The sequence below is a fragment of the Bombyx mandarina genome, chromosome 22, assembly GCF_030267445.1.
Source record: "Bombyx mandarina strain Sakado chromosome 22, ASM3026744v2".
Lineage (NCBI taxonomy): Eukaryota > Metazoa > Arthropoda > Insecta > Lepidoptera > Bombycidae > Bombyx > Bombyx mandarina.
The window spans coordinates 4,001,740-4,018,181 of record NC_143228.1 but is presented as its reverse complement, the minus strand read 5'-3'; the positions used below and the strand labels follow the sequence as shown (position 1 = coordinate 4,018,181).

General features: G+C 37.3%; 2 protein-coding genes across 3 annotated transcripts in view; both read right to left on the bottom strand.

Annotated features, from left to right (window-relative positions):
* Nucleotides 1–255: 255 nt before the first annotated feature.
* On the bottom strand, nt 256–6,907 carry LOC114253250 (trehalose transporter 1-like protein). Its single transcript, XM_089737179.1, has 9 exons — nt 6,715–6,907; nt 5,950–6,108; nt 5,135–5,274; nt 3,997–4,229; nt 3,512–3,650; nt 2,977–3,103; nt 2,449–2,612; nt 922–1,060; nt 256–434 (listed from the first exon to the last, which is right to left on the bottom strand). The coding sequence occupies exons 1-9, from the start codon at nt 6,905–6,907 to the stop codon at nt 256–258; spliced, it is 1,473 nt and encodes a 490-aa protein (XP_089593305.1).
* Nucleotides 6,908–11,419: 4,512 nt separating this feature from the next.
* Nucleotides 11,420–16,442, bottom strand: part of ST5 (putative sugar transporter protein 5) — a 59,615-nt gene continuing 54,592 nt past the window's right edge. For both annotated transcript variants that reach the window (XM_028170829.2, XM_028170838.2), the window contains 2 exons: nt 13,157–13,295; nt 11,420–12,747 (listed from right to left, as the gene is read on the bottom strand). In XM_028170829.2, coding sequence (XP_028026630.2) covers nt 12,623–12,747; nt 13,157–13,295 — 264 coding nt within the window. In that variant the 3' untranslated portion in view covers nt 11,420–12,622. The remainder of the gene's footprint in view (nt 12,748–13,156; nt 13,296–16,442) is intronic.

Genomic DNA, 16,442 nt, shown 5'->3' with positions numbered 1-16,442 from the left:
AAAAGACAAAATATATTCTAAAAAATAATTAACAATAACAGAAAAAAAATCACCTAAAAATAATATTTTATAGAAGACAAAATTATTAACGTTTTCAAAAATTCACGTGTTCCGATATTTTTTTCTACTTCGCCAGTGTTTTCGTAGTTTGTTTTCTTCCTTCATTTCACTAAAATTTATCCCGGGATCATCGGACGCTCGGTCATCAAAATTATATGTGTGCATATCAAATGTAACAACAGAACTTGTTGACTTTTATTTGTTAATCTTTAATTTGTTCAAAAGTGTAGCGCTCTTATTGGCGGCGTCTTTCATCAGAGCCGGAAGCTTAGTTTGTGACTGCCGAACGGATCTACCTGATTTAAAATATTCCTCAATCTCTCGCAGGGTCAAACCTTTTGTTTCAGGAAGAAAATAGTATAGAAACACGGCACCTGCAAAAATCTCATAGTTATTAAGCCGTTCAAATTTACAAAAAAAAAAAAACCAATTCCAGTCAAATTATGAAGTGTTTGTATCTGAATATTAACGTAATTCTCGCTATAGTGTATGTATACTTAGTTCTCTATCTCTTGGCTCAATAGATCTTGAAACCTATAAACCTTTTAAATTTTCTTTAAATTTATCAAAGAATTCAAGTAACTTTTGCGAAATCTGCGCTGTGTTTTTTGAGGAAGTAGATTCAAAGGCACAGAATTGGAAAATTCTTAAGGATCGAATTGCTAGACGGTTCTTCAGTTCATACTATCAAATGTAAGATTTCCATAGATTCCAGTCACCAATTAACTTCAATTCGGCCATGAGCACTTTCATACATCTAATGTCTTTAACAATATTTTACAAGTCCCCATCCAATACCACCCAACACGAAAGAACATGGAAAGAATTAAAATGTTCCTTTTATTCCTTTTCGATACTTACTAAGTAACGATATTATACCAAACATGAGAACAGTAAACGCGAAACCAAGTGAATCTCGGAGATAAGGAAAGCAAAAAGTCGCTAGGAACATCAGTATGTTGAATGAGGACAATGATAGGCCGCCGAGAAGACCTCGCACCTGCGAAACACAAAAAGTACGTATCAGCAAATGGGACTTTAAATCACAAGCCTTTAAGATTAAGTTTGCGACTCTTTACAAAAACTCAAAATCTTGTTTTTTTTTTTTTTTTTATTGCTTAGTTTGGTGGACGAGCTCACAGCCCACCTGGTGTTAAGTGGTTACTGGAGCCCATAGACATTTACAACGTAAATGCGCCACCCACCTCGAGATATAAGTTCTAAGATCTCAGTATAGTTACAACGGCTACCCCACCCTTCGAACCGAAACGCATTACTGCTTCACGGCGGAAATAGGTGTGGTGGTGGTACCTACCCGTGCGGACTCCCAAGAGGTCCTACCACCAGTGATTACGCAAATTATAATTTTGCGGGTTTGATTTTTATTACACGATGTTATTCCTTCACCGTGGAAGTCAATCGTGAACATTTGTTGAGTACGTATTTCATTAGAAAAATTGGTACCCGCCTGCGGGATTCGAACACCGGTGCATCGCTACATACGAATGCACCAGACGTCTTATCCTTAAGGCCACAACGACTTCATCGTACGTATGTACGTATATCTGTCTGTCATTCTGTTTGGCTTGGCCACACTGTGGTGAACTAATTTTACAAAGCTATTATGGGGTATTTTTTGGATCAAAAACAATTTATGACCAGTACGTGAAATTTTATAAATTCGCACATTTATTTTAACGTTTATATTAGCATCATAAAATTATGTATTTTTTGGTACAGCTTCATTTTTGACGTCTTGGTGTATATGGCATACTTGGGAGAATCTTTAATTGGTTTTCTTTGGTCTCACCACATCGGTACATTTTATTTAAAGATAACAGCTGTTGGAATAATGTAAACAAATAAAATAAAACCAACCATTGGCCAATCTATACTTACAAAAACCTCCCAACGGATTGGATTCGACTACCTTAGATAGTGCGCTAATGCTGATCTATTGGTAGGCCGTATAAAAAAGAGGAAGCGCATCGGATGTAGTCAACCCATACGAGAGAGTATTCCTATTACGATGAATCGATGGCTTTCGGTTTGAAGGGTTGAATAGCATTTCAATTTCTTGTTTCAAGACGGCAGTCGCATTTCCATTGTATATCCATTAGCTCCGGTAACCGTTTGGAGGTAGGACATTTTGAAAAGCCGCACGATTAGGTACAGCCACCCAGCCTGTTTCTACCGTGAAGTGGTCACGCATTCCGGTTTGAGTAGTAGGAGTAGCCGTTATACTACCTATATTGAGATTGATATCTCACCTTTCAAGGTGCGTGGCGGCTTTTATACCTTTAGATTCCGTTAACTATTTAAGACTAGATGAGCAGTTAACTCATTCGTCGGATCGTAATTAAAATAGAATAGAACATTCCAACTTACTTGCAATGGAAAAAGCTCGCACATAACCACAAACGGTATTGTGTAGTAGCCAAATGTGGCAAATACCATGTAGGCCATGAAGCATAGTTGCGGTAATATCGTGGGCCTGGTTGCATAATGTATGTACAGACCAAGGAATACCGATATAATACCCACACCGATAGCTGAAAAATAAAATTATATCAATTTTCCTCATTACCTTTGTAGGCAGACTAGTATACGGCCCACCTGATGGATGGGTGGTTACAGTTACTCATGGACGTGAGCAATGTCAAGGACAGAGCCAAGCCTCTGCTTACCGCCGAGTACTCTCCTCCTACCGCGAGCCTCGTTTGAAGAAGAAAATATCATAGCGCTCGTGAAGCACCGTGGAAGGAAGTTCATTTTAATGCCAGATGGTACATGGCAGAAAATATTTTTGGAAACGCACTGTGGATGTACTCTGCCCTTCTAACTAAAACCGTAGGCACTATTTTGTATGACACAACAACTGCTTATATAATCATTATCATTTAAATATGGATTCACCTGAAACTAGAGCTAATGGTTTTCTTCCGACCTTAAAGAGAAGAACTGTAGTGAGGCAGGCCGTCGATAATCTTGTGAAACCCAAAATAATGTTCCCGTACCTCGGGTCTAGAGATGTTTTGGAAGCCTACAAATATTACAAGTATTTTGATATTTTTTAAAAAACTAAATAAATAGTATAAATCAACTTTCTACACAAGCATTTTGAATTCTTGATAATATAGTTGAAATTTTTGATATTATAGTTCGTAGGATAATAATACATCTTTTAGTAATCGATCCAAAAATTGCAGTCTAGAAAGACTAAGAAAATTACAAAAGAAAGAAAACCACATCAATCTTAGTAACAAAAACTAGCACCTACTTATCAATTTCAAGAAACGTTATTTTTGTTTAATGCATGAAAATCTTTGCACATTATTAGCTACTATTCACTATAATTTATTACAATGAATTCACTACTATGAATTCACCTTTAATTATTATCTACTATTCACTTTAATTTATTACTATGAATTCACTACTATGAATTCACCTTTAACACTTCGATCGTCCACATCATGAGAATGGTGACACCAGCAAATTGCATAGCTACAAAATAACTAAAAATCACAAAAAAGGGCTTGCACGATGATGGTTTGAAGAGAGCTCGGATTAGTTCTCGAAAATTTAATCTGAAATTTATATTAAGATGATAAAAAGAGTTTTAACTATATAATAAGACTTGTAAGAGATTTAACGTTGAAAATAATTAATCCGATATTTTTATGTATCACATTATTTCCATTGCGTTCTACATTGAAATAGATACAACAATGAGTTATTTAGCAACAAGTCTATTTAAGACTTTTACACCATTAGCTGTATAACTACTAATTTCGACACTCTTTTAATTTATTTTTGGTATAATTGGACCAAGACAAACAACCGAATGATAATGCCAAGAAAACGCTTAAAGTGTTCCTTTAAAGCCTTCCCATTACAGAACAAATATGTAAATTAAGCTCTTAGTAATCTTACTTTTCAATGTTGTTAGCACTCTTAAATTCTATGATCTGAACCATTTCTGCATCAATGTCATAATCTCTCCCTCGGAATCTCGTTAGACTTTTTTTTGCTTTATCCTCGGTGTCCTTCATCAGCACAAAGTAAGGCGTCTCCGGCAAAAAGAAGTTTGCTATCAGCATAACAACTGAATATACTCCGCAAATGTAACACAACTTCCTCCATTTGAACACAGATCCCAGAGCAGCCTAGAGATATTATTGGAAGTTAAGTGTTCATTTTACTGGCAATGCCAAGTGTGAACCAACTTTATACCACTAACTTTTACTGGTGGTAGGATCTCTTGTGAGTGCACACGGGTAGGTACCACCACCCTGCCTGTTTCTGCCGTGAAGCTGTATTGCGTTTCGGTTTGAAGGGTGGGGCAGCCGTTGTAACCATACTGAGACCTTAGAACTTATATCTCAAGGTGGGTGGCGCATTTACCTTGTAGATGTCTATGGGCTCCAGTAACCACTTAGCACCAGGTGGGCTGTGAGCTCGTCCACCCATCTAAGCAAAAAATAAAAAAAGACGGACGGCAACATTCGATTTGTGAGCGGGGATTATGCGCTCCGATAACAACTAGACTTGGATAGAGATTGGATTTTACGAAACCTCGTCTTCCCTTTCCTAGTGTAGGTATTGTTTTGGGAGACAAAGTTCGCCTTAAAAAAGGACTCCCGACTCATTTACAAACACGATGACTATTCACGATTAAGTGGAACGTACGCCCGTGTGTGCCTGCGGATCGAAAAACCTTTACACAAAAATCCCAATGCTTTGTTTTTAGTCGTTCATGGCAATGATGAAAAGTAATCAAAATGTACACAGCCCTCTTAGTTTCTCGTCGAATCTTCTCAGTGGGTCGCGATTCCGATCCGATGGTAGATTCTGCAAAGCATGCTCTTGCTAGGGCTAGTGTTAGTAAATTTTCTCAGGTTGAACCCGTGAACTCACCTACTCGTGTGTGCTTAGATGGAATAGCTCATTAGACTACCAGCAAATAAGTAGTGAAAAAAAAAAATTGAAGTGTTAACATTTCTAATAATTAGAGTTTTTATTGAAAAATAAGTTCGGGACTCACTATTTTGGGTCGGATGACTAAACTTACTTGTATAGTGATTCCGACAGCTACAAAAAGATTGGGCATCGCAGCCACAACGCCTCGCATGTTTGGAAGGCATATCTCTGTCACATAAACTCTTGGGGAGCTCATTGCCATCCCGCAGCCAATGCCCAATATAAGTCTACCTACGAGGATAAAGGCTTAAGTTTCGCCATGCCGCTTCAAAACGCCGCCACCGGCATATTTCCCGTAACTTTCATACATTTTATAAGGAGTCGCCACACACGGTTGACGTCGGTGGCCGCCACACGCTACACATGAAAATTACAGGAAAAATACAACCACAAAACACCGCCACTGGCGCCAGTGGCCCGTATGCGGCGACCTTAAAGGCAGACCCAATAAACGTCTCCCGCATTTTCACCATAAGTATCAAGTATCAGAGATACACTAGAACTAATTACAAATGAAAAAGTTGAAATCACTACTAATACTTTTCAGTACTAATTATAATAATCAGTACTAATAAAGTTTAAAATTGAATACACTCTACCGGATAAGGTAGATTTAAAAACCACGTGATTTTACTGTTAGGTACATTTATCTCACCTATAAAATATACCAGACCAATTTATAAGCTTTTAAGTACAATAAGTTGAAATTGGTCCAGGAAAATTCCTGTTGTTGATTGCAATGATTTACTTCGCGTGGCGCTAAAATGGTACATATTTATTTTTGGGATTTTTTTTTAAAATATATTAACTATAATATAATAATATATTTAGAATATTATTACCGCGGAACCAAGCCAGACGTTTTTATTATGAAGTTATAATTATATTGAATTAAATTTTTCTAACCTAATATTATCTGTATAGGGTTTCGAGCAAAACCAGTGAATAGCCATCCTAAGGCCAGCGGCAACTTAGTCAATGCAAGAACCTTTCGTCTCCCGATGGTGTCCGCCAAGTAACCACACAGAACGCATCCAATCGGGGCGGCCAAAGTTAATATACTGGCTAAAATGTAAAAAAAAATTAGTAAAATGGATACTTATTCTTACTGTTGATGAACATATGTAGATGAACATATTATGATCGTAAATATTTACCGACATTAGCAATGCCGGGGGCACAGCCAGACCGCTGTCTAGCGAAAATATCTATTTTGATTTTTGCACTATATTTGCATTATTGTTGTTAAAGTATAACATACAATAACAATTATCATTTTTACAAGAAAATTTACACCCGCTTAGCTAGCTTTAAGCCAGTATTCCCTGTACTATGTGAACAAAAACTTGACATACATACTTATTCAGGCTTCAAAATAAATATTTACGTATTAAACACCCGGACAAAAAGCACCTGAAGTCAGCCTTGGGACGCTACTTCGACAAGCTGATGCGGCATTTGAACTGCGTCATCGTGGTCGCCGGTAAGTGCTTGCCGGAATTGTCTCACGCAGAAGCCAGTCACCGTCAATGCCCTAAACACGTCTTCCCTGTTTCATCTAACTCTGTTATTAGACACCCGCAGCACTAACTTTTCCGATCCAACCGTTTTATAAAGATTGAGAAATCCAACCTTTTTTTAAAGATGTTAAGTCATAGAAAAAAAACTGACCGACTAAAGAATCCTCGAACAGCGAAGGGTGTATATCAGAATCCTTTGCATTCAGCTGGGGTATCTGTACGGCAGAAAAACCATAACAGAGACCGATCGACATAGCTGTCAAATTAACCCAGATCCCATAGCCGAACTGTATCAGAGACGTTCTCGTCCAGAAACCAGGATATTGCTTATCCCCTTGTTGCATCTTGAAAATAAATTACTTTATTTTCTGTATTTTACACTAGCATGACAACTGTCATGTTCGAAAATATTGTTTAACTCATAGACAACTTGATGATTTAGCATACTCTTCAGAATATTTCGAAAGTTTAAATGATTCGCTGCGCATTGCTAATGCAACCAGATTTTTGTGTTGAACCCATTGAGATATTTTTAGATGTTGAAGTAATTTTTGTTTTAATTGTGAAATTCTAACATACGATTGTGTCTAAATTATTAACTTTGAACTGATTGTCGTGATAACGTCTTATAAATCGATGAACACCGGCTGCACGTACGAAAAAGTGTCACGTTCCGCCTGAGCCTGAGCGTGCAAGCGATAAAGAGCCACGATCGGCCCGAGCGTTGGCTCGTGACACATTTATCCCTCTTCTCGCGTGACGTCAGACCTAGCAGTTCGAATAGTTCTGCTAATGACGTTATCACGTAAACTATGGTCCGTAAATCGACTTTACAGACTACCGCTTTATTGTAACTAATACTGTAATGACTTTTTATTTATTTTGTTTATATCGCCCCGCTTACCTACCTTGCGACAGTTAAGGTACTAATTGGATAGTGGAAATGTCGTCTCACAAATCAAACTGCGAAAGGTGACGACTGCTTCACGGTGATTTGAGGGTGTGAATGTCAAACCACAACACGATACCGCTTCCACCGTGAGTTTAAAATCAACTTTATTGTACCTATATAGGTATTAATCCCTAGTATTCCTCTTGCTTCATAAAACACACTATGTGTTCCGTTAATATCACGTCTAACAGAACTCTTGTTCGAATCTTTTTATCTTTTTGGAGATTTCCATATCGAATTAATGTTATAAAAATTAAAAACAAGTCCAAGTCAATAAGTAGGGTCAATAAAAAAAAGAGATTTCAGAATATGTTTATTGTACCTCAAAATACAAAATACTAAAAACGATTACATACTCACACAATAACACATATTTTTCTCTCTTTACCGAAATAGATTGGTAAACAAGCTCATGATAAATTTGATGTTTAGTGGCTACCGTAACGAACAGCTATCACAAAGTAATCCAATGCCGTCAATCAAAATACTTTACTGGTGGTAGAACATCTTGTGAATTCGCACGGGTAGGTGCCACCGCCCTGCCTATTTCTGTCGTAAAGCAGTAATGCGTTTCAGTTTGAAGGGTGGGGCAGCCGTCGTAACTATACTGAGACCTTAACTGAGACCTTAGAACTTATATCTCAAAGTGGGTGACGCATTTACGTTGTAGTTGTCTATGGGCTCCAGTAACCACTTAACACAAGGTGGGCTGTGAGCTTGGCCACTCACCTAAGCAACAAAAAAAAAAAATACTCCTCCATTGTAAAATTTAGTAGTATCCTCTTCTCAAAAACTTTCTCTTTCCCAAATTCTACCTAATCACCTCCCGTTTTTACTCGTGATACGGCGTGTAGTCACTCCGGCCGAGCGGATATAATACCATACTTCTGCTTATCGCTCTCGCATGATCCTAACTTTTACTCTTTTTGTAAACATCCGGATAGATGTGTGGTCTCGTGAACTTGTTATTCGCGAAATCTGCCGCAAACAAAGTCTGTGTGTTCTTCATGATGTTTCTGCTCTGGATTTCATCTTGGTAATCGAAGAGAATTTTCAGAAGTGTCCCGCGTGAAATTCCGTTTAACTCAACGCCATCATCCAGCAGTACAGGTTGAATACCTTTCAAAAGAGATGTCGTATTATAAAGCTTAATATTAAGCTCTTGTGAGTCCGCACGGGTAGGTACCACCAACCTGCCTATTTCTGCCGTGAAGCAGTAATGCGTTTCGGTTTGAAGGGTGGGGCAGATGTTGTAACTATACTTGAGACCTTAGAACTTATATCTCAAGGTGAGTGACGGATTTACGTTGTAAATGTCTTTGGGCTCCACTAACCACTTAACACCAGGTGGGCTGTGAGCTCGTCCACTCAACTAAGCAATAAAATATAAAAATAAAAAACGTCCGACCCTTAAAACGAAGGTTTTCATTATAGGTAATAATAAAAGTCCAGTGGATTACTACTGTACAAAATTTGTTTTATTTTTTTTTCTAACTTAGACAAATGAGAATGGTGGTCCAGCCGGTGGTGGGTCGTCAGTACTCGTCAGTAATGCCAGAAGTAAACCGACCCACACCATTGTCTCTTGACAAGAATGTGTGAGCGCCTAAATGATCTTTGGATAAGCACTCCGATGATCGCAATGACTTAAGACATTTATTTCCTTACAATATCAGTTACTTTATTATTTTTCTTTATCGTGTTGTTTTGTCGTATTACATAGTTGTAAGGACCACTGTGTACAAATTCGGCACTTTGTTTGCTTAGTCGTGCGCCCATGGCTCATGTTGCAAGCCAGATCTGGTTTCTTTTTACTTGTGTTTTTTATGTATATTTTTAGCTTGTGATGTGTGCATAATAAATAAATAAAACTACTTTGATAGTGATGGTTACAAACAAAACAAAATGTGTGCAATTCACACGTGGTAGAAGTGAAACCTTCCAAAATTAAAATACAATTATACTAAACGTCTTAAGTATATGTAAAAGTTTGTCATTGGTAAATAATTGTAAGGTAGCGCCCTCTGTGAATTGATATTTTAATTCCACGTATAATCCTAAATTAAAATTCACTACAAGAGCTTTCATACACACGTTAGTATTAAAAAATCTCACAGATGGCGCTGTATTAAATAGTATGTATATTTCTGTCTCATTCTTTGCTGGCTTCATCCTACACATTTTTGTATTTGTGTCTCTTACCTGTCGTTTTTTCCGTTGCACCCGGTTTGAAATCACAACGATTCTAAAGAAGTTTTCACTTCGAAAACAAACTAGTACATTTAAAATATTTACTTTAGATCGCTTTAGCTGAAGAAAAATTTATAGACTCAGAACAATAAACACTCAAACTTACCAACTAAGTTCTTCAGGGTATTTATTTCAGTTGCACAGAAAATTAAGATTAAACTAATAAACTGACTGGACATGACAAGTTGCTTGCTTCGACTCCTAATGACCTACTGCAGAGTTACGATAAGAAATGCGTTCGAAAAAATTGTTTTCAAACGTATTGTGAAAGAAAAAAAAACACACACACACTATTCGAATTTCTTATGTTCGCATAAATGCAGATTACATTTTGTTGTCCTATTTGCGCAACGATAACTCGAGATGGTTCAGTGCCCTCACTTTTTTTTCCTTCCTATCCTGATAGCCTTGAGAGGCTATTTCAGCTTCTCCTTGACGTGTAGTTGAGCTCAAGGGGTCTAACCGGGAGTGTTGCTAACACTGGCCCTAGCAAGAACAGTGCTTCGCAAAATCTACCACCGGATCGGAAACGCGACCCACTAAGAAGATCCGGCGAGAAAATCAGTGGGCTGTGTCTATAGATTAAGTACCCTCACATATTCTCGTCAACAACATAGCGCTCTGTTGCCCCGGCCACCGTCCTCGTCGAACCCGTCGCTTGCGACGAAGGGCTCGACGAGTACACTAACCCTCAGATCCGGTAGTAGATTCTGCAAAGCACTGCTCTTGCTAGGGTCAGTATTAGCAACTCTCCGGTTTGAGCCCCGTGAGCTCACCTAAAAACGTTAGGGTGAAGCTGAAATAGCCTCTCAAGGCTATCAGCATAGGTAAAAAAAGCGCTCTGTTGCCTCGAAAAATCGTCGCCGGAAACTACATAACAAAACTAAATACAAATAAAACGAACAATAAATTTTATTAAAGTATTTTTTATTCATTTTAATATTTACAACAGTTTTCAACAACAATGTATTTGATACGTGATTATCACAAATGCTTATTTATAATCGATAAAATAAATACACATACAAAAAAACAAAATGCATTCTATGCCCAAGTATTGTAAAGTACCTATAAATAGTTGGCAATTCAACTATAGGAAACAGAACTGACTTTTCATTACATATTTATTTTTATTAAAATATATTATTCTCGCTTGTAAACAATTTAATGGCACGTCTAATCATTAAATAATACACTCTAAACTAAATACGCACTATCACGGTAATACTTTTCGAAAAATATAAAGTATATCTACTATAAAAACAAAATCTTATATTATTTAACTAAATCACTAATTTGTAAATCACTTTCTCAAATAACACGTGGCACGTAGGGATATCTAGGTACTAAGATATACACTAAAACTATTTGTTAAGTAAGAAATGACATTTACGTATTTTTTGTTGCAATGACAGTAGGATTAGTTATCATTATCATTTTGTTTTTATTCTAAAAGACTACCAATGAGCACTGGTGAACACTGAAGGAGAAATACGTGCTCGGTGTCAACTTCGGTGCTTTGCTTGTGTGACGTCACTTATCGAAGATTGCCAGATGACGACCCGAGCGAATGCTTACGGATTTTTGTTTTTTTAAATGGTATCCTGATACCGTGTGAAAAAGAGACTTTTTTATTAATTTTTTTGGACATTCCTCTTTGACGACAGAATACGAGGCACAACATCACTGGAATATGGAGGACAAATAAATTCCACATGGAAATTTTAGAAGGCATATATTATTTGTCGCCATTGCTATCAGCTAGGTAATTAAATTTCAATACACAAATTGAATATTCATTAAAATCAATTAATATTATAATCGAGGCACTTCATTTCAATAAGGCGATTTATAATATACGTTTTTATGTAAATAATTAAAAAATAGTCGATTTTATTATTTATTTTAATGCGATACGCTTATTTAAAAGTTTGTCTCTTCTTTTATCTGTAAGTTTCTATGTAAGAAAAAGGCCACTAACGGCTATTCAAATATCATGGTTATTTTTGTTGAGTGACGCTGGTAGAGGAAACTACGAACTTTTGGGAAATTTGCTTATTAACTTGACCTTATCTTACTTTAGCTTTGACTTGATTAACATAGACTTGACTTAATTTTGGTTTTGAAATAACTTTATCCGATCGTAAGATGTGTAAAAAGTTCAATAATTTAAATTTGAACTTAACTAATTTTCTAGATTTCTAGATTTTAGAATTTTCTTGAATGCTATATAGTATATCAGTCACTTATTTTAGCCGAAAAAGCTTCAACTACAGATAAATTAATTTACTTATCCCAAAAGAAAACAAATTTACTGCGCGACTGTAGTTGAATAAAATTAAATAGTAAAGGCAATTTAATTTAATATCACGGAATAGTTTCAAAGTAATATAATATAGACATCTACCGTCTCGTATCTTTTCAGCGGAAACAAACAAATAGTTTTTTTTTTTCACGATACAACAGAAAATTTCTTTATCATTTTTTCAATCTATTTAAATAAAAATGAATTGCTGTTCGTTAGTCTCGCTAAAACTCGAGAACGGTTGGACCGATTTAGCTAATTTTGGTCTTGAATGATTTTTGGAAGTCCAGAGAAGGTTTAAAAGGTAAATAATTTGAAAATGCTCGGAATTAAATAAAAATAACAATTTTGTTTTTCCTATGATTTGTCCCCCGTCGGACGGACTCCTTTTGTTTGTTTTAAGTTTATTTTATACAACAGTTTAGATCTTTTATTTATCGATCGATGCACTACGAAGTCTGCCGGGTCAGCTAGTAACAAATAAAACATTAACAGACCCGTGAATGACTAAAATTGATCTTTTAAGGCCTATTTTCGATGTCTGGATCATTATCACGCGGCAGTCTGAATGCTATTCTTTTTGTTGAGAGTTTTCGTTCTACCGCTGAAGTAGTCTTCGATGTCTTGCAAGTTTTTACCTTTGGTCTCCGGTAAGAAGAAATAGAAGTAAAGTATGCCTGAAATTGATAGAAACAGCTTTTAATTTCGCATTTTTTTATTGTGCTCGCATGATGCAACAAAATCCACGTTAAGTTTTTTTATTCATATCCATTAGGGAATGAATATAACTTTAAGATTGTAACCTTATTGTTTCTAAAAAGTTTAAGTACATAAAAATATAATTTCGAGGGGTGCAAATTCAATTGAATTTGAAAGGAGCAAACTTTATTGAAGTTCACTTAACAACACCGAACTGTTGATGCTAATACCAAATAAAACCCATATTTAATTACAAAGATAAAAGTCGCGTATTAAGTAATTAATAAATGTCCTTAAATAACCTTTCACCCTTTGATTTATGTATTTTGTCTTTCGATAAATTCATTTTAAACGACAATTTCTATTGTAAAACTATGGAATATTTACCGAAAAGCGACATGGCACCATACAAGGAGAAGATTCCGTATTGTCCAATAAGCTTCGCCAGCAACGGGTATGTCTTCACAACCGAGAACACGGACATGTGCGCCACGCACGTGGTCATGCCGCCTATGATGCCGCGCACCTGTAATTAATCAATTAAACACATTCATACTATTATAGGTTCAACTACGTTCTACCTGTGGATATCTGAGGCCATTAGCGCAAAAGTGACCTAACCCACATTTTTTTAAATTCAAGCTTATAGGACGTAAATTGGAATTTATTTTTACTCCTACCTACGCCGAAAGTTCGGTTTTTATTTATTTATTGCTTAGATGGGTGGACGAGCTCACAGCCCACCTAGCGTTAAGTGGTTGCTGGAGCCCATAGACATCTACAACGTAAATGCGCCGCCCACCCGAAGCGCATTACTGCTTCACAGCAGAAATAGGCAGAGCTGTACAGGGAAGAAAGTCTAACTTTTCCTCCCGCTGCACAGGGAAGAAAGTCTAGCTTTTCCTCCCTGTGTACTGATAAGTGCGCGTGCGCGTTAGTGTCTACGTCTGCTCTCACGCACCTTTAATAATAGTGAAGTAATAAACAAAGATGAGTTCTTCTGACAGTTCTTATTCAATTAGTAGTAGTTTATTTAAAAATTAAAAAACAGTTAAATTATTTTTTTACAGGGAGGGGTGGCTCCGCCCCCCCTACCCCCTGCCAGGGCTTCTCCCCTGGACCCCGGTTCGGTACTCCACGAACTTTCGGCCTGGTGGGAGTAAAAATAGTATGTGCACCGCGGCAAAAAAGTAGGACATCTCATCCTGCGTGTTTCCTCCCGCGTGGCAATTTTACACGCGTCCTACAAATGTCCTACTTTTCTCCCTTGGTACACAATGTACTATAAAATATAATAAATTTTGATGCAAAATCGGCCTATCCATAGTTTCATCCATAGTTAACAGATAGCTTTGTAAACATTATTTTTGCGCGGATTTTTTATTTGCTTACTCAAATTCAAATTTATGAAAATTCAAACCTAATTGCCTCCATGCTATCTATGACAAGCTTAGGCCACTTTTGCGCTGAAGGCCTCATTTAAAGGCCTAAGACTAGACCAGTGATTCTACACTTTTATCTATTTTAAAATTTAAAGCAAACAAAGAAAAAGATACGTTTAAAATTTATTGAATTATATGTAAAAGACCGCGTAAAATAATTTATGATAAAAATGTTGAATGTAAAATTTTAGTGTATACTTTAAGAAATTGGCGGCTCACAAAAATGCCGCAGCACACCAGTTGAGAGGCACTGGCCTAGAGCCTATTTATAACTAACCTATTTCAATGCCTATGCTATAACCTACTGTTATGCCTAAGTATACCTATGCTATTGATGTGCCTTTGGAAAACATACAGCATTGTATTATGAAGAAGCAGTGTGTACTTAGCTTAAATTCCTTGTCTATGTCCAACCATAGACAGTCAATTTAGTTCCATCTTTAGCCGCTAGGTGCTGCCAGCAAGTATAAAGGAAGCGCAGCCATCTTTGATCTTCATAGCGTTGTGTACTTTCGTACTGTGAAGTCGCAAATCCACAAATATTTATTCGACTTCTTATTAATTGCAAAAAATATTTATTTTGTGTTTCTATGAGTGTTATTTTGCAATCATTACGAGTATTATTTACCAATCCTATCATCGGACGCCATGAATCACGCGTCATCTGTTGGAGGTGATGTTGAGTCAAGCTCCATAATTTCCGAGAGGGAAGATGTCCAGGCGAGACGCGATGGAGACGCCTCGCGTTCGAACAGCTCGTCAAGCGAAAAAGAACAAAAGGAGTCTCTGCGTAAGAAACGACGGGATTCAAAGGTAACGGTCGATCTTCGAATCGGCTCGTTATCCCACCAGGTCAGTGACGTTGTAAATCTAATAATGCATCAACTGTGTGTAACAATTGAATGTAACGAAAATTGTTGTAAACAAATTGATCTCGTCAATACGGAAATTTTGACAAAAACACAACAGATTTAAACTAATAATCTTTGTAACATAATTACTGAAAACTTTGGCAAATCGTCGTACAAGTTATCCGTAAAAGCGTCTTAAATTGTATGCGGAAAAAAGGGCCGTATGGATAAAAATAAGACGTCAAAGTTTAACTTCCGTGATCTCTAACAAAGTATCCTGTTGCCAACGCACCACTCATTGAGGAATTTTTGTTTGATAATACTAAATTGAAATCTATTCAGTCCCTCGGAGGGCTACAATCCTATTTGTCACAACCTCGTACAAAAGGCAAGCCAAACATGATAAACAATTATAGTCTGCAACATCTGGCACAATCCAGAGGGGGCAATTGAAGACACCGACGGGAGGCACTGAGTGCCACCAAAATTGTAATAATTTGTAAACCATGTATGATTACCAAATACCGTAAAAAAAAAAAAAAAAAAATTGCTTTTTCTGCGGAAGAAAAGCGACGGATCAATGCGTCCAATTTTCGATTTTCGAGAGTTGAACAAGGTCGTAAAGATAAAACACCTAACTGTTTTCGGACACCTCGGTACCAAACTTTCCCCACCCAGGGGACTGGATGATAAAATTGAACATTTCTCAGGAATATTTTTCTAGTATAGGTCGCAAAATTTCGTCGATACTTCTTGAGGATCAGTACCTTCAGGAAGGAATCGGTACCTTCTTATGAGTTAGTATGAAATGACATGCCTACCCTTCGGTCTGGCTTCAGAGCCACACCTTTTTGCTTCTATAACATGCGGGTCGCAGAGACCTTGCGTGCAAAGGGAACTCGAGTGCTAGTGTCTACTAGACGACTTCCTTTTGGTCGACCAAGACAAATCCAAGTTGAAACTTCGGGCTGCAGAAGCTGTGAAGCTTTTGGATTAACCTTTTTTGCTTCCATAACATGCTGGGTCGCAGAGACCTTGCGTGCAAAAGGAACTCGAGTGCTAGTCTACCTAGACGACTTCCTTTTGGTCGACCAAGACAAATCCAAGTTGAAACTTCAGGCTGCAGAAGCCGTGAAGATTTTGGATTATCTGGGCTGGCATGTCAATTTCCATTATGCAGGGTGCTCGGTCGCTCGGTCGCGGAGACATTGCGTGCAAAGTAGAGTGCTAACTTACCTACACGACTTAATCTTGTTTCACCAAGACAAATAAACGTTTTTGTTCCCATAGCATGCTCGGTCGCGGAGACCTTGCGTACATAGGGAAGTCAAATGTTAACGTACCTACGCGACTTTCTCTTGGTCCTTGAAGACAAATACA